We start from the raw sequence: 24,683 nt of genomic DNA, 5'->3' as shown, positions 1-24,683 counted from the left end.
TAAACCAACAAGAAACTAGCAGAAAAAGAAATCAAGAAAGCAATCTCATTTACAATAGCTACACACACACACACACACACACACACACACACACACCCTAAAACACTAAGGTCCAGGACAGTGGCTCATGCCTATATTCTCAGCGCTTTAGGAGGCCAAGGCAGGAGGACTGCCTGGGTCCAGGAGTTCAAGACCAGCTTGCGCAACACAGTGAGACCCAGTCTCTACAAAAAAAAAAAAAAAAAAAAGTATCCATCCAACAAGGGATTAAAAACCAGAATATATATAGTCCCAGCAACTTGGGGGCCTGAGGAGGGAAGATTGCTTGAGCCCAGGAGTTCAAGGCTGCAGTGAGCTATAATCATGCCATTACATTTCAGCCTGGGCAACAGAGCAAGACCCTGTCTCTAATTAAAAACCAAAAAGCAAAGCAAAACAAAAACCTAGGAATAAATTTAACCAAGAAGGTGAAAGAGCTTCACAAGGAAGACTATAAAACACTGATGAAAGAAATGGAAGTGGTCACAAAAAATGGAAAGACATGCCATGTTCATAGACTGAAAGAATTATAATGTGAAAATAACGATACTACCAAAAGCAATCTACAGATCCAATGCAATACCTATCAAAATACCAAAGACGTTCTTCACAGATACAAATAAATAAATAAATAAATAAATAAATAAATAAATAAATAAATAAGCTTCATATGGAACCACAGATGATGCCAGATAGCCAAAGCAACCCTGAACAAAAAGAATAAAGCTGGAGGTACCACATTACCTAAGAAAACTGCATGGTATTGGCATAAAAATAGACACATAGACCAATGGAACAGAATAGAGAACCCAGAAATAAATCCACATATTTATAGTCAACTGATTTTTCACAAAGGCACCAAGAACATTCCGTGGAGAAAAGAACAGTTTCTTCAATAAAAGGTGCTGGGAAAACTGGATATCCTAAAAAAAAAAAAAAAAAAAGGAAGAAAGAAAAAGAAAGAAAGAAAGAAAGAAAGAAAGAAAGAAAGAAAGAAAGAAAGAAAGAAAGAGAAAAGAAAAAAGGAACTAGACCCCCATCTCTTACTATAAACAAAAATAAAATCAAAACAGATTAAAGATTCAATTCTAGGGCCTGAAACTGTGAAACTACTAGAAGAAAACATTGAGGAAACATTCTAAGAGATTCATCTGGGCCATGATTTTTTTGTATGTAAGACCTGAAAACACTGACAACAAAAGCAAAAGCAGACAAATGGGATCACATCAAACTAAAAAGCTTCTGCACAGCAAAAGAAACAATCAATGGAGTAAAGAGACAATCTACAGAATGAGAGAAGATATTTGCAAAGTATCCATCCAACAAGGGATTAAAAACCAGAATATATAGAAATTCAAACAACTCAATGGCTAAAGAACCCCCATATAATACCATTTAAAAATGGGCAAATAATCTGAATAGATTTTTCTCAAAAGAAGACATTTAAAATCAATAATTTTAAAAATGCCCACAGGCATATGAAAAAATGGTCATCATCACTAATAATTAGGGAAATGCATATCAAAAGCATAATGAGACATCATCTCATCCCACTTAAAATGGCTATTATTGAAAAGACAAAAAATAACATGCTGGCAAGGACACAAAGGGAATGCTTGTGGGAATGTAAATTAGTACAGGCACTATGGAGAACAGTATGGACGTTCCTCAAAAAACTATATAGATCTACTTATGCTCCAGCAATCTCACTGCTAGGTATATATCCAAAAGAAAGGAACTCAGTATATCAAAGTGATATCTGCACATCTATGTTCATTGCAGCATTATTCACAAGAGCCAATATATGGAATCAACCTAAGTGTCCATTAATGGATGAATAAATAATTAATATACATAGTAAAATACTATTCAGACATAAAAAGGAATGGAATCTTGTCATTGGCAGCAATGTGAATGGAACTGGGGGTCATTATGTTAAGTGAAATAAGCCAGGCACAGAAAGAGAAATATCATATGGTTTCACTCACATGTGAGAATTAATAAAGTCTATCTCATGGAGATGGAGAGTAGAATGATGGTTACCAGAGGCTTGGAAAGGTGAAGACAGGGATAAAGAGAGGTTGGTTAATGGGTACAAAAATACAGTTAAATAACTGAATAACTAAATAAAGTTAGTAAGTTCTAGTGTTCAAAAGCACAGTAGGGTGACTATAGTTAACAACAATTTATTGTATATTTCAAAATAGCTAGAAGAGAAGATTTGAAATGTTCTTAACCCCCCAAAAAGGACAAATGTTTGAGGTAATGTATATCCTAATTACCCAGATTTGATCACTACACATTGTATGCTGGTATCAAAATATCACGTGTAAGTCATAAATATGTTTATTGTATTTCAATAATTTTTAAAAATATAGTTATAATTTTAACTTAATTTTCTTCCTTAATATTGTCTATTTGTGATTTTTCTTTTTTTTGATGTATCTTAACTTATTTAATAACTATTTATTCATACTCATTCCCAATGTTTTGCTCTCATAAACAATGGTACAATAAACATTCACGTACATATATTTTTGTTTTCTTCCATGAGTGTTTTCATGAGATAAAAGTGGAATTCTGGGTGTAAGGATATGAAACATTTTTGGAACAATGAAATTTTCCATTGGTATTACTTAATTGCCCTCCAAAAGATAGCACTAATACCCTCCCCAAAAGATTGGCTGCTTATTTTCCCACATCCTCTTTAGCGCTAAAAGCTATTAGTGTTTCAATGTTCTGTTTGGTCTGGAAAGAAAAAAAAAATTTACTTGTTTTAATTTGCCTTTGTTTAATTGCTAATGTGACTGAGGATTTTTTTTTTTTTATTGTTATACTTTAAGTTCTAGGGTACATGTGCATAACGTGCAGGTTTGTTACATATGTATACTTGTGCCATGTTGGTGTGCTGCACGCATCAACTCGTCAGCACCCATCAATTCGTCATTTATATCAGGTATAGCTCCCAATGCAATCCCTCTGCCCTCCCCCTGCATGATAGGCCCCGATGTGTGATGTTCCCCTTCCCGAGTCCAAGTGATCTCATTGTTCAGTTCCCACCTATGAGTGAGAACATGCGGTGTTTGGTTTTCTCTTCTTGTGATAGTTTGCTAAGAATGATGGTTTCCAGCTGCATCCATGTCCCTACAAAGGACGCAAACTCATCATTTTTATGGCTGCATAATATTCCATGGTGTATATGTGCCACATTTTCTTAATCCAGTCTGTCACAGATGGACATTTGGGTTGATTCCAAGACTTTGCTATTGTGAATAGTGCCACAATAAACATACGTGTGCATGTGTCTCTATAGCAGCATGATTTATAATCCTTTGGGTATATACTCAGTAGTGGGATGGCTGGGTCATATGGTACCAAGCCTTGAGGAATCACCATACTGTTTTCGATAATGGTTGATACTGTTTTCGATAATGGTTGAACTAGTTTACAATCCCACCAACAGTGTAAAAGTGTTCCTATTTCTCCACATCCTCTCCAGCACCTGTTGTTTCCTGACTTTTTAATGATTGCCATTCTAACTGGTGTGAGATGGTATCTCATTGTGGTTTTGATTTGCATTTCTCTGATGGCCAGTGATGATGAGCATTTTTTCATGTGTCTGTTGGCTATATGAATGTCTTCTTTTGAGAAATGTCTGCTCATATCCTTTGCCCACTTTTTGATGGGGTTGTTTGTTTTTTTCTTGTAAATTTGTTTGAGTTCTTTGTAGATTCTGGAAATTAGCCCTTTGTCAGATGAGTAGATTGCAAAAATTTTCTCCCATTCTGTAGGTTGCCTGTTCACTCTGATGGTAGTTTCTTTTGCTGTGCAGAAGCTCTTTAGTTTAATCACATCCCAGTTGTCAATTTTGGCTTTTGCTGCCGTTGCTTTTGGTGTTTTAGACATGAAGTCCTTGCCCATGCCTATGTCCTGAATGGTATTACCTAGGTTTTCTTCTAGGGTTTTTATGGTATTTGGTCTAACATTTAAGTCTCTAATCCATCTTGAATTAATTTTCATATAAGGAGTAAGGAAAGGATCCAGTTTCAGCTTTCTACTTATGGCTAGCCAGTTTTCCCAGCACCATTTATTAAATAGGGAATCCTTTCCCTATTTCTTGTTTCTCTCAGGTTTGTCAAAGATCAGATGGCTGTAGATGTGTGGTATTATTTCTGAGGACTCCGTTCTGTTCCATTGGTCTATATCTCTGTTTTGGTACCAGTACCATGCTGTTTTGCTTACTGTAGCCTTGTAGTATAGTTTGAAGTCAGGTAGCGTGATGCCTCCAGCTTTGTTCTTTTGACTTAGGATTGTCTTGGCAATGCGGGCTCTTTTTTGGTTCCATATGAACTTTAAAGCAGTTTTTTCCAATTCTGTGAAGAAACTCATTGGTAGCTTGATGGGGATGGCATTGAATCTATAAATAACCTTGGGCAGTATGGCCATTTTCACGATATTGATTCTTTCTATCCATGAGCAAGGTATGTTCTTCCATTTGTTTGTGTCCTCTTTGATTTCACTGAGCAGTGGTTTGTAGTTCTCCTTGAAGAGGTCCTTTACATCCCTTGTAAGTTGGATTCCTAGGTACTTTATTCTCTCTGAAGCAATTGTGAATGGAAGCTCATTCATGATTTGGCTCTCTCTTTGTCTGTTACTGGTGTATAAGAATGCTTGTGATTTTTGCACATTGATTTTGTATCCTGAGACTTTGCTGAAGTTGCTTATCAGCTTAAGGAGATTTTGGGCTGAGACAGTGGGGTTTTCTAAATATACAATCATGTCATCTGCAAACAGGGACAATTTGACTTCTTCTTTTCCTAACTGGATACCCTTTATTTCTTTCTCTTGCCTGATTGCCCTAGCCAGAACTTCCAACACTATGTTGAATAGGAGTGGTGAGAGAGGGCATCCCTGTCTTGTGCCAGTTTTCAAAGGGAATTTTTCCAGTTTTTGCCCATTCAGTATGATATTGGCTGTGGGTTTGTCATAAATAGCTCTTATTATTTTGAGGTACGTTCCATCAATACCGAATTTATTGAGCGTTTTTAGCATGAAGGGCTGTTGAATTTTGTCAAAAGCCTTTTCTGCATCTATTGAGATAATCATGTGGTTCTTGTCTTTGGTTCTGTTTATATGCTGGATTACGTTTATTGATTTGCGAATGTTGAACCAGCCTTGCATCCCAGGTATGAAGCCCACTTGATCATGGTGAATAAACTTTTTGATGTGCTGCTGAATCCGTTTTGCCAGTATTTTATTGAGGATTTTTGCATCGATGTTCATCAGGGATATTGGTCTAAAATTCTCTTTTTTTGTTGTGTCTCTGTCAGGCTTTGGTATCAGGATGATGTTGGCCTCATAAAATGAGTTAGGGAGGATTCCCTCTTTTTCTATTGATTGGAATAGTTTCAGAAGGAATGGTACCAGCTCCTCCTTGTACCTCTGGTAGAATTCAGCTGTGAATCCATCTGGTCCTGGACTTTTTTTGGTTGGTAGGCTATTAATTATTGCCTCAATTTCAGATCCTGCTATTGGTCTATTCAGGGATTCACCTTCTTCCTGGTTTAGTCTTGGAAGAGTGTAAGTGTCCAGGAAATTATCCATTTCTTCTAGATTTTCTAGTTGATTTGCGTAGAGGTGTTTATAGTATTCTCTGATGGTAGTTTGTATTTCTGTGGGGTCGGTGGTGATATCCCCTTTATCATTTTTAATTGCGTCTATTTGATTCCTCTCTCTTTTCTTCTTTATTAGTCTTGCTAGTGGTCTGTCAATTTTGTTGATCTTTTCAAAAAACCAACTCTTGGATTCATTGATTTTTTGGAGGGTTTTTTGTGTCTCTATCTCCTTCAGTTCTGCTCTGATTTTAGTTATTTCTTGCCTTCTGCTAGCTTTTGAATGTGTTTGCTCTTGCTTCTCCAGTTCTTTCAATTGTGATGTTAGAGTGTCAATTTCAGATCTTTCCAGCTTTCTCTTGTGGGCATTTAGTGCTATAAATTTCCCTCTACATGCTGTTTTAAATGTGTCCCAGAGATTCTGGTATGTTGTATCTTTGTTCTCATTGGTTTCAAAGAACATCTTTATTTCTGCTTTCATTTCGTTATGTACCCAGTAGTCATTCAGGAGCAGGTTGTTCAGTTTCCATGTAGTTGAGTGGTTTTGATTGAGTTTCTTAGTCCTGAGTTCTAGTTTGATTGCACTGTGGTCTGAGAGACAGTTTGTTATAATTTCTGTTCTTTTACATTTGCTGAGGAGTGCTTTACTTCCAATTATGTGGTCAATTTTGGAATAAGTGCGATGTGGTGCTGAGAAGAATGTCTATTCTGTTGATTTGGGGTGGAGAGTTCTATAGATGTCTACTAGGTCCACTTGGTACAGAGATGAGTTCAATTCCTGGATATCCTTGTTAGCTTTCTGTGTCATTGATCTGTCTAATGTTGACAGTGGAGTGTTGAAGTCTCCCATTATTATTGTATGGGAGTCTAAGTCCTTTGTAAGTCTCTAAGGACTTGCTTTATGAATTTGGGTGCTCCTGTATTGGGTGCATATATATTTAGGATAGTTAGCTCTTCCTGTTGAATTGATTCCTTTACCATTATGTAATGGCCTTCTTTGTCTCTTTTGATCTTTGATGGTTTAAAGTCTATTTTATCAGAGACTAGGATTGCAACCCCTGCTTTTTTTTGTTCTCCATTTGCTTGGTAGATCTTCCTCCATCCCTTTATTTTGAGCCTATGTATGTCTCTGCATGTGAGATGGGTCTCCTGAAGACAGCAGACTGATGGGTCTTGACTCTTTATCCAGTTTGCCAGTCTGTGTCTTTTAATTGGAGCATTTAGTCCATTTACATTTAAGGTTAATATTGTTATGTGTGAACTTGATCCTGCCATTATGATATTAACTGGTCATTTTGCTCGTTAGTTGATGCAGTTTCTTCCTAGCCTCGATGGTCTTTACATTTTGGCATGGTTTTGCAATGGCTGGTACCGGTTGTTCCTTTCCATGTTTAGGGCTTCCTTCAGGGTCTCTTGTAAGGCAGGCCTGGTGGTGACAAAATCTCTAAGCATTTGCTTATCTGTAAAGGATTTTATTTCTCCTTCACTGATGAAACTTAGTTTGGCTGGATATGAAATTCTGGGTTTATAATTCTTTTCTTTAAGAATGTTGAATATTGGCCCCCACTCTCTTCTGCCTTGTACAGTTTCTGCTGAGATGTCTGCTGTTAGTCTGATGGGCTTCCCTTTGTGGGTAACCTGACCTTTCTCTCTGGCTGCCCTTAAGATTTTTTCCTTCATTTCAACTTTGGTGAATCTGGCAATTATGTGTCTTGGAGTTGCTCTTCTCGAGGAGTATCTTTGTGGTGTTCTCTGTATTTCCTGAATTTGAATGTTGGCCTGCCCTACTAGGTTGGGGAAGTTCTCCTGGATGATATCCTGAAGAGTGTTTTCCAACTTGGTTCCATTTTCCCCCTCACTTTCAGGCACCCCAATCAGACATAGATTTGGTCTTTTTACATAATCCCATACTTCTTGCAGGCTCTGTTCATTTCTTTTTCTTCTTTTTTCTTTTGGTTTCTCTTCTCACTTCATTTCATTCATTTGATCCTCAATCGCTGATACTCTTTCTTCCAGTTGATCAAGTCAGTTAGTGAAGCTTGTGGATTTGTCACGTATTTCTCGTGTCATGGTTTTCATCTCTGTCATTTCATTTATGACCTTCTCTGCATTAATTATTCTAGCTATCAATTCTTCCACTCTTTTTTCAAGATTTTTAGTTTCTTTGCGCTGGATACGTAATTCCTCCTTTAGCTCTGAGAAGTTTGATGGACTGAAGACTTCTTCTCTCATCTTGTCAAAGCATTCTCTGACCAGCTTTGATCCGTTGCTGGTGATGAGCTGCGCTCCTTTGCAGGGGGAGATGCACTCTCATTTTTTGAATTTCCAGCTTTCCTGCCCTGCTTCTTCCCCATCTTTGTGGTTTTATCTGCTTCTGGTCTTTGATGATGGTGATGTACTGATGGGGTTTTGGTATAGGTGTTCTTCCTGTTTGATAGTTTTCCTTCTAATAGTCAGGACTCTCAGCTGTAGGTCTGTTGGAGATTGCTTGAGGTCCACTCCAGACCCTGTTTGCCTGGGTATCAGCAGGAGAGGTTACAGAAGATACAATATTGCTGAACAGCGAGTGTAACTGTCTGATTCTTACTTTGGAAGCTTCCTCTCAGGGGTGTACTCCACCCTGTGAGGTGTGGGGTGTCAGACTGCCCCTAGTGGGGGATGTCTCCCAGTTAGGCTACTCAGGGGTCAGGGACCCACTTGAGCAGTCAGTCTGTCCGTTCTCAGATCTCAACCTCCGTGTTGGGAGATCCACTGCTCTCTTCAAAGCTGTCAGACAGAGTCGTTCGGGTCTGCACAGGCCTCTGCTGCTTTTCCCCTGTTGTTTTTTTCACCTGTGCCCTGTCCCCAGAGGTGGAGTCTACAGAGACAGGCAGGTTTCCTTGAGCTGCTGTGAGCTCCACCCAGTTGGAGCTTCCCAGCGGCTTTGTTTACCTACTTAAGCCTCAGCAATGGCAGGCGCCCCTCCCCCAGCCTCGCTGCTGCCTTGTGGTTAGATCGCAGACTGCTGTGCTAGCAATGAGGGAGGCTCCGTGGCCGTGGGACCCTCCCGGCCAGGTGTGGGTATAGTCTCTTGGTGTGCCCGTTTCCTTAAAGCGCAGTATTGGGGTGGGAATTACCCGATTTTCCAGGTGTTGTGTGTCTCGGTTCGCCTGGCTAGGAAAAGGGATTCCCTTCCCCCTTGCACTTCCCAGGTGAGGCAATGCCTCGCCCTGCTTCAGCTCTCCCTGGTCGGGCTGCAGCAGCTGACCAGCACTGATTGTCCGGCATTCCCCAGTGAGATGACCCCAGTACCTCCATTGAAAATGCAGAAATCACTGGTCTTCTGTGTCGCTGGCGCAGGGAGTTGGAGACTGGAGCTGTTCTTATTCGGCCATCTTGCTCCGCCCCTTATTTGTGATTTTTCTATTTTTCTTTTCAGCCCTTGTTAAAGACTGGTCTATTCTATTGGTCTATTTTGTTAGTTTTCAAAGAAACAAATTTTTAGTTTTGTTGATTTTCTAATATTTCCTCATTATCTATTACATTAACTTCTGTTCATCTATATTATTTTCTTTCTCTGCTTTAAGATGTTATTGTTCTTCTAGTTCCTCAAAGTGAAGCTTTCACTCATTTATCTTCAATTTTTTAAAATAAAATTTTGAAGTTATAAATTTCCCTATAATGAGCTGGACACAGTGGCATATGCCTGCAGTACTAGGTACTGGGGAAGCTGAGGCAGGAGAATCACTTGAGCCCGAGAGTTCGAGGCTGTAGTATACCATGTTTGCACCTGTGAATGGCCACTACACTCCAGCCTGAGCAACAAAGCGAGACTCCATCTCTAAAATAAAGTTAATTAATTAATTAAATTTCCTATTATCCTTTAAAACATTTCCTTGGAAGTACCAAAACTGCTGTAATATTTTATTTATTATTTATGATTTTTTTATCTTCATAACAGTATTCAATTTTTAAATATTGTTCAATTACACATATTTTGTAATTTCATTGTAGTTGCCTTTTAACATGTAAGTTATTAGGCATGTGCTTTGAAATTTCTAAACTTATTTTAAATTAATTTTTATTTATATTTTCATCATATTATAATCATAATATGTTCATTAAAAAATGAATTCTTTGAAATCTGTTATTGTCTTTGTCCTAGTAAGACGTAAATTTCTGTAAATGTTTCATACGTACTTTAAAGATGACCACTCGCTTTGCATTTTTGGATTGTAGGATTCTATGTATTCACTATTAGAACAGGTATGTCTATTATGTATTCACAGATTTCATGCTCTTACTAAATTTTTTCTGCTTGATTACAGATTCATAAAATCTCCCACTAAAATAGACTTGTCAATTTCTACTACTTCTGTTATGTTTTATACACACACACACACACACACACACAGTGAAGATATGTTATTACATGCATACGAATTCAGAATTGTTTATCTTCCAGTTGAACTGAACCTTTTCTCATAGTTTATCAAGCCCCTTTATCTCTAGGAGTACATTTTGCCTTAAAGTTTATTATTTCTGATATTGATGATCCAGATTTTTGTTATAATTACTACTTAGCTAGCATCTTTTTTTCTATCTCTTTATTTTCCATATGGTTTTTAGAAAATTTGTTATAATCAGCATATGGCGTTTTAAAAAAATCTAATCTGATCATCTGTTTCTTATTAGGTGGATAAAATGCTTTGCTTTTGTTATTACTGACATATAGAGATTTATTTCTACTTCATATTTTCTGTTTTGGGTTGATCAATCACTTTCTTTCACTTCTTCTCTGCTTTCTACTACATAAAGTTTTCTATGTTCCCTGGTTTTTCCACTGATGCTGTGGAAACTATAGATTGTATTTATTAATTAAATGGTAACCTTAACATTTTAGGATACGTAACTAACTACAAATTTATCTAATAAAGTCAAATTCAGTGTTTCTATCTTCCTAACATGACATGGATCTTAGCTTACTTAAACTACTGATTGAATACTCTCTCAACAACTATTGTCTAGAGTTTTAGCTTTAATCTTCAAAAAAAAATTTCCAAATGCATAAACATCTAAAACAGACTTGTTATCTTTATAGTCAAAGGTTAATCAGATTTCCTGACATTTCATCTACTTCTTTGCTCACTACTGTTTCTCATATTCCACACTTTCCTTCTGTTTTCACTTTTCTTTCTGCTGAAATATATATAACATATATATATATGTCTGTTAATAATACATTTGCTAAATTCTACAAACAATAAGCTGTTTTCGTGTGCGTGAAAATTATTTTACTCTTGAATGACATTGTGTTTGGGTATAAAATTCTAGCTAGAATTATTGTCCTTTAAACACTTGAAATATATTTCCCCCACTATCTTTTAGCTTACCTATCTAGCTAAGAGTGTCTGCTGTCAGCCTATTCTTCTTTTGTAGGTTGTCTTCTCTGTAGCTTTTAAGGTTATTTCATCCTTGATGTTCTGTAGTTTCACGATCATGTTTTGAGGTCTAGATTTATTTTTATTTATTCTGCTTATTAGCTGAAGTAAAAATGCATGGGTTTCTTCAATTCTGGAAAATTCTCAGGATTAAGTTTTTATACTATCTCCTCCATTCTTTCTTGGACTTCCTATTGCGTAATGTTTAGTCTTCTCAATCTTTTCTGTCTCTAAGCTGGTCTCCCATTTTATTTTTCTGTCTCTCTTATATTGTGTTCTGGGATAGTTCCTCAATATTATCTTCTATTTCACAAATTTATTCTTCAACTGTGTCCAGTCTACAGTTTTTCTCATTTACTGGTTTTTTAGAAATTTCAATGACCAGTCTAATTTATTCTTTTTTATAATCTATTAGATTTGTTTAATTTCTTTCTGACTTTGTTTTATAATTCTTTTAAAAGCTGTACCTTCATGTATCTCTTTGAATGTTTTTTAGCATACTTATTTAAATGTCTTTGTCTTAATTGCTCTGTAAAAAGATTTTCATTTGGAAAGAATCCCTGCCCTAACTGTTAATTTTGTTGGCTGACTTTCTTGGCATTAGACTTTTTTCTTCTGTTTTAGAATTACGATTGCTCATTTTGAGTGGAAAATTTCTGTTTTTCTCTATCCTCACACCACTCTGACAGGGTTTTGTAGTTCCCTCTACCTAGTCCTCTGAGATCCATTACCAGAAACATGTTTCATAATCACATTTGGAGGTTGCTATCCCCTGGTTATATTGTAAATATACTAGATCCCTTCAAGGAGTCAATGGATATCGAGGTTCTACAGACCCTATGCCCACACCTTCTAAAACACAGTAGCCTCAGTCAATATGTAAATGTCTATTTTTTCCGATCTCTTTTATTAACTGGCTATTTCTTCCAAACTTCTTTTATTATTTATCCCCACCTCTATCAACCCTCTGTCCCTTCCCCTACTAACCCCCAACAACACACGTTCTCTAGCTTCAAATAGAAAGTATGACTCAGGTTCAAAAGTTTAATAGTTTAATAGTTTTAAACTATTAAAAGTTCTGATTATATTATTATACTTTTCCCTGAAAATTCTGATTATTTTCCTAAAACTTTCCCTAAAAGTTCTGATTATATTATTATACCTTTCCCTGAAAGTTCTGATTATTTCCCTAAAACTTTCCCTAAAAGTTCTGATTATATTATTATACCTTTCCCTGAAAGTACCAAGATCCTTACCAATATCACCTTCTTTTGAACTCAGATCCAATGGCTTCAGCTCCACTAAGCCCACTGTTTTGTGTGTATATTCCAGTTCTTCTCTTTGGTGATGTTTATCTTATATTTGATTCTGGCCATGTCTGGGTTTTACCTTTTAATACTTTATCCATTGTTCCTATTTGTTTGGCACAGAAAGAGTTTTAAAAACATAAATTCACTGTGCCATGTTTTACTAGAAAACTATTCTAGATATAAAAAGAAATTCTAAAATATAAAATATCCTGAACCCCTTCAAAGTTCTACAAGGCAATGTGACTTCCACTTTCAATGAGGAAATTGAAGCTACAAGAAAGTTAAGTGTAGTATTATTAGTTACATAACTAATAAGTGATAAGGCAGTCAGGAATATAATACAGATATGCTGATTCCTAGACATATGCTCAATTTACTATAGAACTTATTAATTTCTGGAAAATTTTTTCTAGCTTTTACTCAGATTCTCATTTAGCACCACCAAGCTGAGTTTTCTTCGTGTTCCCTTGGCCATTCAAAAAATCAGATATTCCAATATTAGTTCCCAAGTCAAGAATAACACTAAATAACTGGAAATTCAAAATATCTTTGCTGGTCCCTAATTAACCCATAGTTTTACCAATTATCTGCCTCTCAGTCTTGGCTTCTCCCTTCTTTAGTTCTATTATTAGGCTAAAGCTAGTCAGTCTTTCTAGTTGCTTACATTTTTCATTATTAATAAACATAGTGGGATTAATTTTAAATATACAGAAAATTCCATTCTCCCCAGGTAATACCAACCTGCATGCCTTTATTTAAAAGTATTTACTGAGCATCTATTATGTGTCAAGTACCATGTGCTAAGTGCTAGAATTCAGTGATAAGCAAAAACAAACAAGGTCCTTGTTCTCATGGAACATTATACTCTAGAGAAAGAGAGCAAATCATACAAATTAATATAAATTTACGATTGCCAAACAATTGATATAAAGAAGACATATTTGATATTCTAAAAGTCTATAAAAGATAAGACCTTGTCAGAAAGGTGAAAAAGACTTCCTAGAGAAAGTAACTTTGAACTATAATCTAAAGGAGAAAAAATCACATGAAAAGAAGGAAGTGTTTCTGGCTGAATGGACAGCATGTATAAGGGTCCTGATGTGAGTAAAAGTATTTGAGTATAGTGGCAAAAAGAAAGCACGTGTTGTTAGAAAAGAAAAATCAAGACCATTATGTTAAGGTGTTTTGCTTCTATATTAAAAGAAATTACAAGCTATTAAAAAGTATAAAGCAGAAGAGATGACAAATTGTATTTGAATTGTGAAAAAAATCAATATGGCTACAATGTACATAATGGATCAAAAATGGGCTTGACTAGATAAAGGCATGAACCAGTTAGGTCATTGTAGTAGATAAGGCAAGAAATAATAGGTTGAACTACTGTGATAGTGGCAGAGATGCAGAGAAGCAGATGACTTTGAGAAATACAGAGGAGGCAAAACAAACAGGACTTGATGAACGAGTGGCTACACTGTAAAGAGGAAGAAATTCAGTCATTGAAAATAATTATACTTATGATTTGCATAATTAGATGTATGCTACCTTCACTAAGAGGTAACACAATGAGCCAAAGATTGATTTTGAGTTGGTTTTGGACAAAGTAAATTGAAGGCGATGAGATGATGGGAGATGATGTTAAACACGTGTCTAAAGCCTAGAGGTTTGAATCAGAGATATAAATTTGCAAGTTGTCTACACATAAGTACTGACTGCAACAGAAACATGGAGGAGATTACCTAGGGAAAAATTGTAGAATGAAAAGAAAAAAAGAACCCAAAAGTAAGCCTCGTGAAACTCCAACTTTAATGACTGAGCAGAAGATCATATAAACTTGAAAAGAAATGAGAGGAAAGATTATCTAGAGAGATGGGAGAAAAACCAAGAAGGCATTATGTTACAGATTCAAAATAAAACCATAATTCAATAAAAATGTAATTGTTAATAGTATCAAATGCAAAAAATAGGAATCTTTTTCTTTATCCAAATTTTAGGTGACAATCAATATGGCTTCACTATAAATTCTTACTTTTTCAGTTGCCTGTGTTTATGTATACTTACTTAAAGTATTCATCAGAAGGCCACTGTTGTCTCGAAATCTATTATGACTGGCATCTATATCAGGAATCCTGTACTGTGCCATGGTAGGATGTCCCGAGACACAATTCCCTGTATCAGAAGCAGAGGATTTGCAGTCTTCATCTTCGGAGTCACTAGAACTATCCTCACTACTTGAAGATGATGAACTTTTGGAATCTGATGAACTATCACAACTACTCATCTGGTCCATTAGACTAGCTTCTGCCTTCAGTTCTGAAAATAAGAGAGAAATGAATAGATAGGTTAAATAAAAAATGCTAAATAAATATAATAAAAATTGAATGTATTAGTTTTTAAGAAACTGTTGAAACTAAAATCAAACATACATTTACAGTACTTAAAGCAGTTTATTAAAACACAAAACTATTCTACCATCAAGCCATACTTCAATGATTGGATTACAGAACTAAAAGGTATAGATAAGGTCTAAATCTAAACTCCACATTTATTTAAACCATTGTACTTAAATATACAGGTGACTCAAATATGAAGTAAATACTGTGAAAAACTATAAAAATTAAACTCTATTTTGGCAGAAACTGTCTTCTGATTATTTTTTATTCCTTTAAATACATAAAATGTAATGTGATAATGTAACAGATAAACTTCATTCTTTTCCTGGTTTTCCTAGAGAACATTTTGATGAAGCATCTATAGGTTTCTCCCCTGCTCCCTTAATAGGGATTTAAAATATTCTAAGTATTTTTGAAAAGCCAGTTCCCATTATAACTTTGGCTATACATATTTCTGTAGATAAAAAGAATAATAATGATGTCTTCTTTTGTTTAGTGTTTTTCAAGTTCTAGACACACACAAAAATTATAGTTGGGAAGGTCTTCAGCCACCATTTAGAACAACTTCATAATTTTATAAATGAGGGAATGAAGATCCAGAAAGGTCAAAAGTTGTCAGTTATATATGGGTGGAGGCAAGTCTACTGACTTTCAAGTCAATATTTTCCTATATGATACAAATGTCAAATAGTTGAACAAAATTTTTTAAACCAAAAAATTCTAAGTCAATAATATGCTCAGTTGACACATTGCCATTTGTTATCATCTTAGTACACTGCTACGTTAAGTTAACTGGTAATTTTTAGCCCACTCCCTCATTCTCCCTATTATAGACACACTGTCTTTCTATTATTTGACCACATTAAACCCATTTCCAGGCTATGTTCTTTGTCCTAGCTGTTTCCTCTGCCTGGTATATTCTTCACCCAGATCTTTTGTTTGTTTGTTTAATACATAATTTCCATAAAGTAAAATGTACAGCTAGATAAATTTTAGCATATATAAAACCTGTATATCTACCACTGAGATCAAGATATAGAATATTTGCATCCCCATGAATATTCTCCTATGCTCTTTTCCAGTCACTAATCACCATTTTGACTTCTATTACCAAAGATTTTTGTCTATTCTTGAACTTCATACAAATGGATTCACTCAGCATGTACTTTTTGGTCTGCCTTCTTTCAACATAATGTTTTTATATTTACTCATGTTACTGAATTAATCTGTAGCCTATTCTTCTCTACTGATATGATATGATATGATATGATATGATATAAAAATACCACAAGTTGGTTACCCATTTTCCATTTATGAATATTTGGGTTGTTTTCAGTTTTGGATATTATGAATATAGTTGTTATGAAAATTCCTCTACAAGTCTTTTTGAACTTATATACATACTTCTCTTAGGTAGAAAGTTAGAGAGAAATTGCTAAGTCACAATAGGCGTAGGTTTAATTTCATTAAAAACTCCCAGTTTTCAAACTGGTTTTACACTCCAACCAGCAAGATATGAGTCACAGATGCTTCATATCTTCCCTCACTAGGGCACACACACACTTGGTATAGTGAGTCTGATGGGTGTACAATGGTAACTTCTCGTAGTTTTAATTTACATTTCTTTGATGTGATGATATGAAGCAGTGTTTTTTATATGCTTACTGGCCATTTGAATATCATCTTTTGTGAAAAGCCTGTTCACATCTTTTGTCCATTTTTATATTTGTTTGTCTTTTTCTTACTGATTAGTAAGAGTTCTTCATAGCTAATTCTTCTGGCTATGAGCCCTTTGTCACACATATGCATTTGTGAATATTTCTTCCAGGTTCCCCCAAGTCTGTAGCTAGGCTTTTCCTTTCATCAATGGTGTCTCTTGAGAAGATTCTAGATCTCTGAAAGGCTGGCTCCTTCTTGAATCAGTTTAAGTGTAACCTTCTCAAACGGTTCCTTCCTCTCCATTCTGCAACCCCCATTGCCTAGTTTAATTCTCCTCAAGATACTTATTTCTGAAATTCAGTTGGATATTTATTTGTTCACTGCTTGTATCTTCCCCACCCTCCTTCTCACCCTCATCCATACTCCTAAATATGTGAGAATAGGAATGTTGTCTTGTTCATGTTGTATAATTATTGTTATACAATGTTGGATTCAATTTACTAATATTTCATCGATAATTTTTGAGTTTAAGTTCATAAGAGATATTGGTTCATAGTTTTCCTTTTCTTGTACTGTCTTTATCTGGTTTGGATATTGGGGGTAATACTGGCCTCATAAATGAGCTTAGAAATATTCCTTCCTTTTCCTTTTTCCAGAAAAGATTGTGTAATGTCGGTGTTAATTCTCTTTAAATGTTTGGTAGACTTCTGGGTCTGGCTATTTCTTTTGGGGGTGCTTTTTAATTACTAATTTAATTTATTTAATGTTGATAGAACTATTCAAGTTGCTTATTTCACCTTAGTTGAGTTTTGGTAGTTCTTAGCTTTTGAGGAACTAGTCCATTTCCTCTAAATTGTCAAATTTATGAGCACAAAGCTGTAATATTTCTTTTCTTTTTAGATGGGTCTTGCTCTGTCACCCAGGCTGGAGTGCAGTGGCACAACTATGGCTCACTGCTGCCTCAACCTCTTGGACTCAAGCAATCCTCTCACCTCAGCCTCCCGAGTAGCTGGAACTACTCAGGTGCACATCACCACGCCTGACCGCCTGACTAATCTAAAAAAATTTTTTTTTTGTAGAGACAGAGTCTCACTGTATTGCTTAGGCTGGTCTCAAACTTCTAGGCTCAAGCAATCCTCTTGCCTTGGCCTCCGAAAGTGTTGGGATTACAGCCGCGAACCACACACCCAGCCTACCATTTCTTTATAATACTTTTAATGGCTGCTGGATCTGTAGTAAATTCATTACTTTCCTGATTATAGATAGAAGTTGTACTTTACATTCCTGATATTAGTAATTTGTGCCTTCTGTCTTTTCATTTTTATCAATCTTACTAGAAGTTTATCAGCAGTGTTCTCTGATGACTGCCTTTTTGTTTCATTAATTTTCTCTATTGTTTTCAATTTCCTTGATATCACTTCTTATTTTCATTATTTGTCTCTTTTTGCTTGCTCTGGGCTTAATCTGTTTTTCTTTTTCTACTTTCCTAAAAAAGGGACTTAAATTAATTAATATGATAACTTTCCTCACTTCTAATGTAAGCATTTAGTGCCATAAATTTCCCTCTCAGAACTTCTTTAGTTGCATTACACATCTTTTGGCATGCTATGTTAACTTAATACGTTTAGTTGCATGTATTTTTAATTTCCTTTGATGGTTCTTCTTTAACCCATGGATCCTTTAGAAATGTGTTGTTTAATTTTCAAGTGTTTAGAGATTTTTCCTGTTGTCTGTTACTGATTTTTAGTTTGAATCCATTATGGTCAGATACATACTCTGTATGACTTCAGTTTCTATAAATCTATTGAGATTTATTTTATGGCTCAGGATATGGTCTATCTTAGTAAATATTCCATGGGCACTTGAAACAAAATGTGTATTCTGCTGTTGTGTGGCATGTTATGTATCTGTCAATTACATCCTGTTGGTTGATCATGTTACTCAGATTTCCTACATCTGTGTTGATTTTCTGTCTAGTAGTTCTATTAGTTGCTGAGAGCAGAGTGTTGAAATACCCAGGCATAATTGTGGATTTGCAGATTTCTCTTTTCAGTTCTATCAGTTTTTACTTCATGCTTTTCTCAGTTCAGTTCAGTTGTTAGATGTATACACATTTATGTCTTCCTAGTAAATTAATACTTTAATCATTATTAATGTACCTCTTTGTAGTAATTTATTTTGCTTTTTTTTTTTTTGAGACGGAGTCTCACTCTGTCACCCAGGCTGCAGTGCAGTGGCACAATCTTGGCTCATGGCAACCTCCTCCTCCCAGGTTCAAGTGATTCTCCTTCCTCGGCTTCCTGAGTAGCTGGGATTAAGGTGTGTGCCACCACACCCAGCTAATTTTTGTATTTTTAGTAGGGATGAGGTTTCACCATGTTGGCCAGGCTGGTCACAAACTCCTGACCTCAAGTGATCTGCCTGCCTCGGCCTTCCAAAGTGCTGGGATTACAGGTGTGAGCCACTGCGCCCGGCCTATTTTGCTCTTAAGTCACCTTTATCTGATATTAATACAGCCACATGTTTGTGCTTTTTAACATTAATGTTTAAATGGTAATATATTTTCTATACTTTTACTTTCAAGCTACATATTTCTTTTTTTTTTCTTTACTGCAGTTTATTTTTTTCACATATTTCATTAGTTTCTTATAAACAGCATATAGTTGAGTGCACTTTTTATACAGTCTGCCAATATCTGCATTTTAATTGGCTTATTTAGACGATATATATTTAAGGTAATTATTGATATATGTTAGGACTTAAGTGTGTCAATTTGTTATTTGTTTCCTGTTTGCTTCCTCTGTATTTCATTTCTCTTGCCTTGCCTTTCTGTGGGTTACTTGAACCATTTTAGAATGCCATCTCAATTAATTTACAAAGTTTTAAAAGGTGTCATTTTGTATATTTTTCTTAGTGGTTGGTTTAGGTTTCTCAATATACATACCTGACTTGTCAATGCATTCCCATTCTAAGTAAACCTCATACCCATGTAGGTCCACTTTGAAATATCATTATTTTGGGTATCAGAAGGTATTACCATATTTGTTTCAGTCATCACATATGATTTAGAAAAGTCATGAGGAAAACTATAATCAATTGTACTTGTCGATATGTTTGCTCTTTCTGTTGTTGTTTCTGTCTTCCTGATACTCTTAAGATTCCTCCATTTAATGTTTCTCTTTTGTCTGAATGACTTTATATAGCCAATATTTAAGGATAGTTTCCTAGGAACAAATTATTTCAGTTTTCCTTTCTGAAGCAGGCTATTTACTCCTCATTACTGAAGAAGCATTTTGGTAGATACAGAATTCACACTTAACATGTTTTTTTTCTTTCAGCACTTGAAAAATATTATGCCACTTCCTTCTGGGCTCCATGGCTTCAGATGAGAAATCTGATGTTAACTGAATGATATTCTTTCATAGGTAATATGTCATTTCTTTCTTGCTTTCAACCCTTTTCTCTTTGCCTTTAGTTTTCAGATGTTTCATTATGATGTACCTTGGCATCAATTTCTTTAGGTTTATCCTATTTGGGGTTTGTTCAGGTTTTTACATCTGTGGGTTTATATCTTTCATAAAACTTGGGAAGTTTTTGCACATATTTCTTTAAATACTCTTTTAACCCTGCTTTCCCTCTTCTTTGAGACTCCAATGACACAAATATTGGATATTTTATCATTCTTCCACGGATTCTTGGGGATATGCTCATCTTGTTTCAGTCTATTTTCTATTTTCAGGTTGAGTGGTTGAGTGGATTCTATACATTCACAAGTAAACTGATTCTTTTTTTTTTTTTTTTTTTTTGAGACGGAGTCTTGCTCTGTCGTCCGGGCTGGAGTGCAGTGGCCGGATCTCAGCTCACTGCAAGCTCCGCCTCCCGGGTTTACGCCATTCTCCTGCCTCAGCCTCCGGAGTAGCTGGGACTACAGGCGCCCGCCACCTCGCCCGGCTAGTTTTTTTTTGTATTTTTAGTAGAGACGGGGTTTCGCCATGTTAGCCAGGATGGTCTTGATCTCCTGACCTCGTGATCCGCCCGTCTCGGCCTCCCAAAGTGCTGGGATTACAGGCTTGAGCCACCGCGCCCGGCCATGATTCTATCCACTCCCTAGCACTGAGCCCATCCAGTGAGTATTTTTGTTGTTATTGTATTTGTCAGTTCTTTAATTTCCATTTGATTCTTACGTAAAACTTCTATTTCTTTAATGTGATTTTCTATTTTTTTCATTTGTTTCAAGGGAATGTAAAATTGAACCAGATTCGTGATAGTAGTTTAAAGATAATTGTCAGATAATTCTAACATTTGATTCGTCTTAGTGTTGGTATCAGTTGATTGTCTTTTCTCATTCATGTGATTCTCCTGAATCACAAATTATGGTATGACAGGTAGTTTTCTTTTCTCTCTTTCCTTCTTTCTCTCTTTTTCTTTCTTTTTGACAGAGTTTTGCTCTGTCGCCCAGGCTGGAGTGCAGTGACATGATCTTGGCTCACTGCAACTTCCACCTCCTGGGTTCAAGCAATTCTCCTGCCTCAGTCTCCCAAGTAGCTGGAATTATAGGTGCGCGCCACCACACCCAGCTAATTTTTGTATTTTAGTAGAGACAGGGTTTCACCACATTGGCCAGGCTGATCTCAAACTCCTGACCTCAAGTGATCTGCTCACCTTGGCCTCCCAAAGTGCTGGGATTACAGATGTGAGCCACTGTACCTGGCCATGACAGGTAATTTTCTATTGTATCTTGGATATCTTGGTTTTTATGCTAGGGGAGATCTATATCTTATTCACAGTTCTAATTTTAGTAGGCAATCACTCAGTTGAGGTTTAGTGTGCATATTCTTGCCTACTGTTGTGGGCTGTGGTTTAAATGAAAATCTTGTTTTCAGAGTTTTTACAGTATTATCTTGGTCTTCTTAACTAAATCTCCAGCAGCTGGGGTCCCTGATGATCCCTGCTGGTGCTATGTGACAAAAAGAAGGGACTTCACCAGGCAAGGAGATATGGTGCATATAGGTGGGGAGATGGAGTCTCTTGCCTGGGATAAAGAGTGCTTTCTGAGCCAGGCAATTTTTTTTTTTGTGATTGGCTTCCCTGCTTGGAGGGGTGGAAGAAAGGAAAGTTCTTCCTAGCAAAGTGTTTGTTGTGGCAGGATCTCCTTATTGGTGTGATCCAGTCTCAAGATGTCTTTAGATGAGAGAGAAGAATCTTAGGTTAACAGGGCAGGGAGGCAGGTCTAGGAGGTAGAGTGGTATAAACAGTCTTCCCAGGCTGAATGCTTATTACAGTAGAATTCTACCTGCAGGGACCTTCTGGCCAAAGAGTGTCTCTGATGGAGGGGGGGAGTCTCAGGCCAGGCATACAGGGAGAACACTTTGAGGACTTCAGTCACTCACTGTGGTATCATCCTGTTTGCTGGTACTTCCAGCTGTGAGTTCTCTCTGGGTATGGGGAGTAGAATTTTAGATCCATCTTATTTCTTTTTTTAAAAAAATATATATTTTTTGTAGAGATGGGATCTTGCTATCTTAAACTCCTGGCCTCAAACAATCCTCCACCTCAGCTTCCCAAAGTGCTGGGATTACATAGCCTCTATCTTATCTCTCAAACTCAATTCTAGATAGCTCAAAGATGTAAATGTAAAATTTAAGCTACAAAAATACTAATATAACTGCCAGACATAAACTTGAAAAGATGATGCAAACATTTTAACAGTAGTCAGTGGCACAGCAGGGTCAAGAAAATATTTTATAGAATGCAATCTAAGGAACATGTTATACAAATATCTCAAGGTAAATGAAGTTTCATTCTCATACTAAGTTAGAAATAGAAAGCTTTATGGTTGGAGATATTAACTTATACTCTGCAACTTTCTTTTTATAATTTTTAATTTTTATAATTTTTTAATTGAGATGAGGTTTCACCATGCTGCCTATGCTGTTCTCAAACTCCTGGGCTCAAATGATCCTCCCACCTTGGGCCCCCAAAGTGGTGGAATTATAGGCATGAGCCACTGTGCCTTGCGTCCTCTACAACTTTCTTTTCCCTGAATTATGCTTCGATACAATGCTTTTATTAAGGCCTCTATTAAAAAACTGTCACATGGAAGAACTTCTACTTTTACTATAAAATTACCATTGAGAACGCTGTATAAAGTTTAATGCTCCCTAGAAAAACGTTCCATATGATGAATTCCTTTTAGAATTTAGTAACAGGAAAAAGTCTGATTCTTTGTAACCTATCCAATAATACAACATATGCTGCTTGTGTCTCCCTTTTTTTCTTGGTGGTTAGAAGCTCAGAGCTAAATTATTATTATTATTATTATTTCATTTTTTGAGATAGAGTCTCACTCTGTCACCTAGGTTGGAGTGCAGTGGCACAATCACAGTTCACTGCAGGCTTGACCTTCCCATGCTCGAGTGATCCTCCCAGCTTAGCCTCTCAGGTAGCTGGAACTACAGGCATACACCACCACACCCAGTTAATTTTGTATTTTTTTGTAGAGATGGGGTTTTACCATGTTGCCCAGGCTGGTCTCAAATTCCTGAGCTCGAGTGATCCACCTGCCTTGTCCTCCCAAAGTGCTGGGATTATAGGTGTACACCACCACACCTGGCAATTTAATGTGTTAATGATCAGCAAACTTGCTTCGATATCTTCATTTTTTGTACCAATATTTTATTGTATTCATGTATATGAAGATATCATAATTCAAATCCATTTGGAAGCAGGTATGATGTAAAAAAAATAAAATTCATGACCCCTTGTACCACCAAGGGTTCTGAACTTGTCTTTTTTATTGTTTGTATAGGAGCTACTAATCAATTAGAGAATGAATACTCTACTGGGCTTAGAAGAAAACAATGAAATTGGATGGCTATGTGCAAATTTTAAGAAGGCAAAGTGTAGAAGCAAATATACTTTAGTGACCAGGGTCTCACTGCAGCCACAATTACTACAACATTGATAACCCACATTGCAGCTAGAAAAAAAATTGGAGATTTAAGTTTTCTTACTTACAAAAGGACTGTATGTACTTCCCTAAAATTACCTCCCTTCTGAGAAGTAAGCAGCAATTCAGAAAAAGGTGCTTGCTTATTCTGCTTACTGTATTTCCTCATTTCCCTATGGAATTGGTGACACCTTAAATATCTACAATCTGGCCATACATAAACATTTTGATAGGAAGATGCTGTGAAGAATTGAATTTGAGTCATCACAATTGCCCAAAAGAAGAAAACTCCAGTTATATATTTCTAAAGAGTCATTTTTTTTTACCCTGAATAGTAATTTAGAATGATACAAGGGGAGGTTCCATGATGGCTGAATAGGAACAGTTCCAGTCTACAGCTCCCAGTGTGAGCCACGCAGAAGATGGGTGATTTCTGCATTTCCAGCTGAGGTACCAGGTTCATCTCACCAGGGCTTGTTGGACAGTGGGTACAGCCCACAGAGTGTGAGTCGAAGCAGGGCAGGGCATCGCCTCACCCAGAAAGTGCAAGGGGTCGGCGAATTCCCTTTCCTAGCAAAGGGAAGCCGTGACAGACAGTACCTGGAAAATCGGGACACTCCCACCCCTAATACTGCGCTTTTCCAACGGTCTTAGCAAATGGTATACCAGGAGATTATATCCCACACCTGGTTCAGAGGGTCCCACACCCATGGAGCCTCGCTCACTGCTAGCACAGCAGTCTGAGATCAAACTGCAAGGCAGCAGCGAGGCTGGGGGAGGGGTATCTGCCATTGCTGAGGCCTGAATAGGTAAACAAAGCGGCCTGGAGGCATGAACCGGGTGGAGCCCACTGCATTTCAAGGAGGCCTGCCTGCCTCTGTAGACTCCACCTCTGGGGGCAGGGCATAGCTGAACGAAAGGCAGTAGAAACTGCTGCAGATTTAAACGTCTCTGTCTGACAGCTTTAAAGAGAGTACTGGTTCTCCCAGCACAGAGTTTGAGATCTGAGAATGGACAGACTGCCTAAAGTGGGTCCCTGACCCCTGAATAGCCTAACTGGGAGACACCTCCCAGTAGGGGCTGACTGACACCTCATACAGCCAGGTGCCCCTCTGAGACAAAGCTTCCAGAGGAAGGATCAGGCAGCAACATTTGCCCTTCTGCAATATTTGCTGCTCTGCAGCCTCCGCTGGTGATACCCAGGCAAACAGGGTCTGGAGTGGACCTCCAGCAAACTCCAACAGATCTGCAGCTGAGGGTCCTGACTGTTAGAAGGAAAACTAACAAACAGAAAGGACATCCAC

General features: G+C 36.9%; 1 protein-coding gene across 1 annotated transcript in view; it reads right to left on the bottom strand.

Annotated features, from left to right (window-relative positions):
* The window catches only part of EAF2 (ELL associated factor 2), a 57,943-nt gene that overhangs the window by 5,986 nt on the left and 27,274 nt on the right, over nt 1-24,683 (bottom strand). Inside the window, exon 5 of the mRNA XM_023214527.2 lies at nt 14,440-14,691. Within this exon, the coding sequence (XP_023070295.1) occupies nt 14,440-14,691 (252 nt within the window). The remainder of the gene's footprint in view (nt 1-14,439; nt 14,692-24,683) is intronic.

Source organism: Piliocolobus tephrosceles, chromosome 2 (assembly GCF_002776525.5).
Source record: "Piliocolobus tephrosceles isolate RC106 chromosome 2, ASM277652v3, whole genome shotgun sequence".
Classification (NCBI taxonomy): Eukaryota; Metazoa; Chordata; class Mammalia; order Primates; family Cercopithecidae; genus Piliocolobus; species Piliocolobus tephrosceles.
The sequence above is the reverse complement of the archived record's forward strand: the minus strand, read 5'-3'. Positions and strand labels throughout refer to the sequence as shown.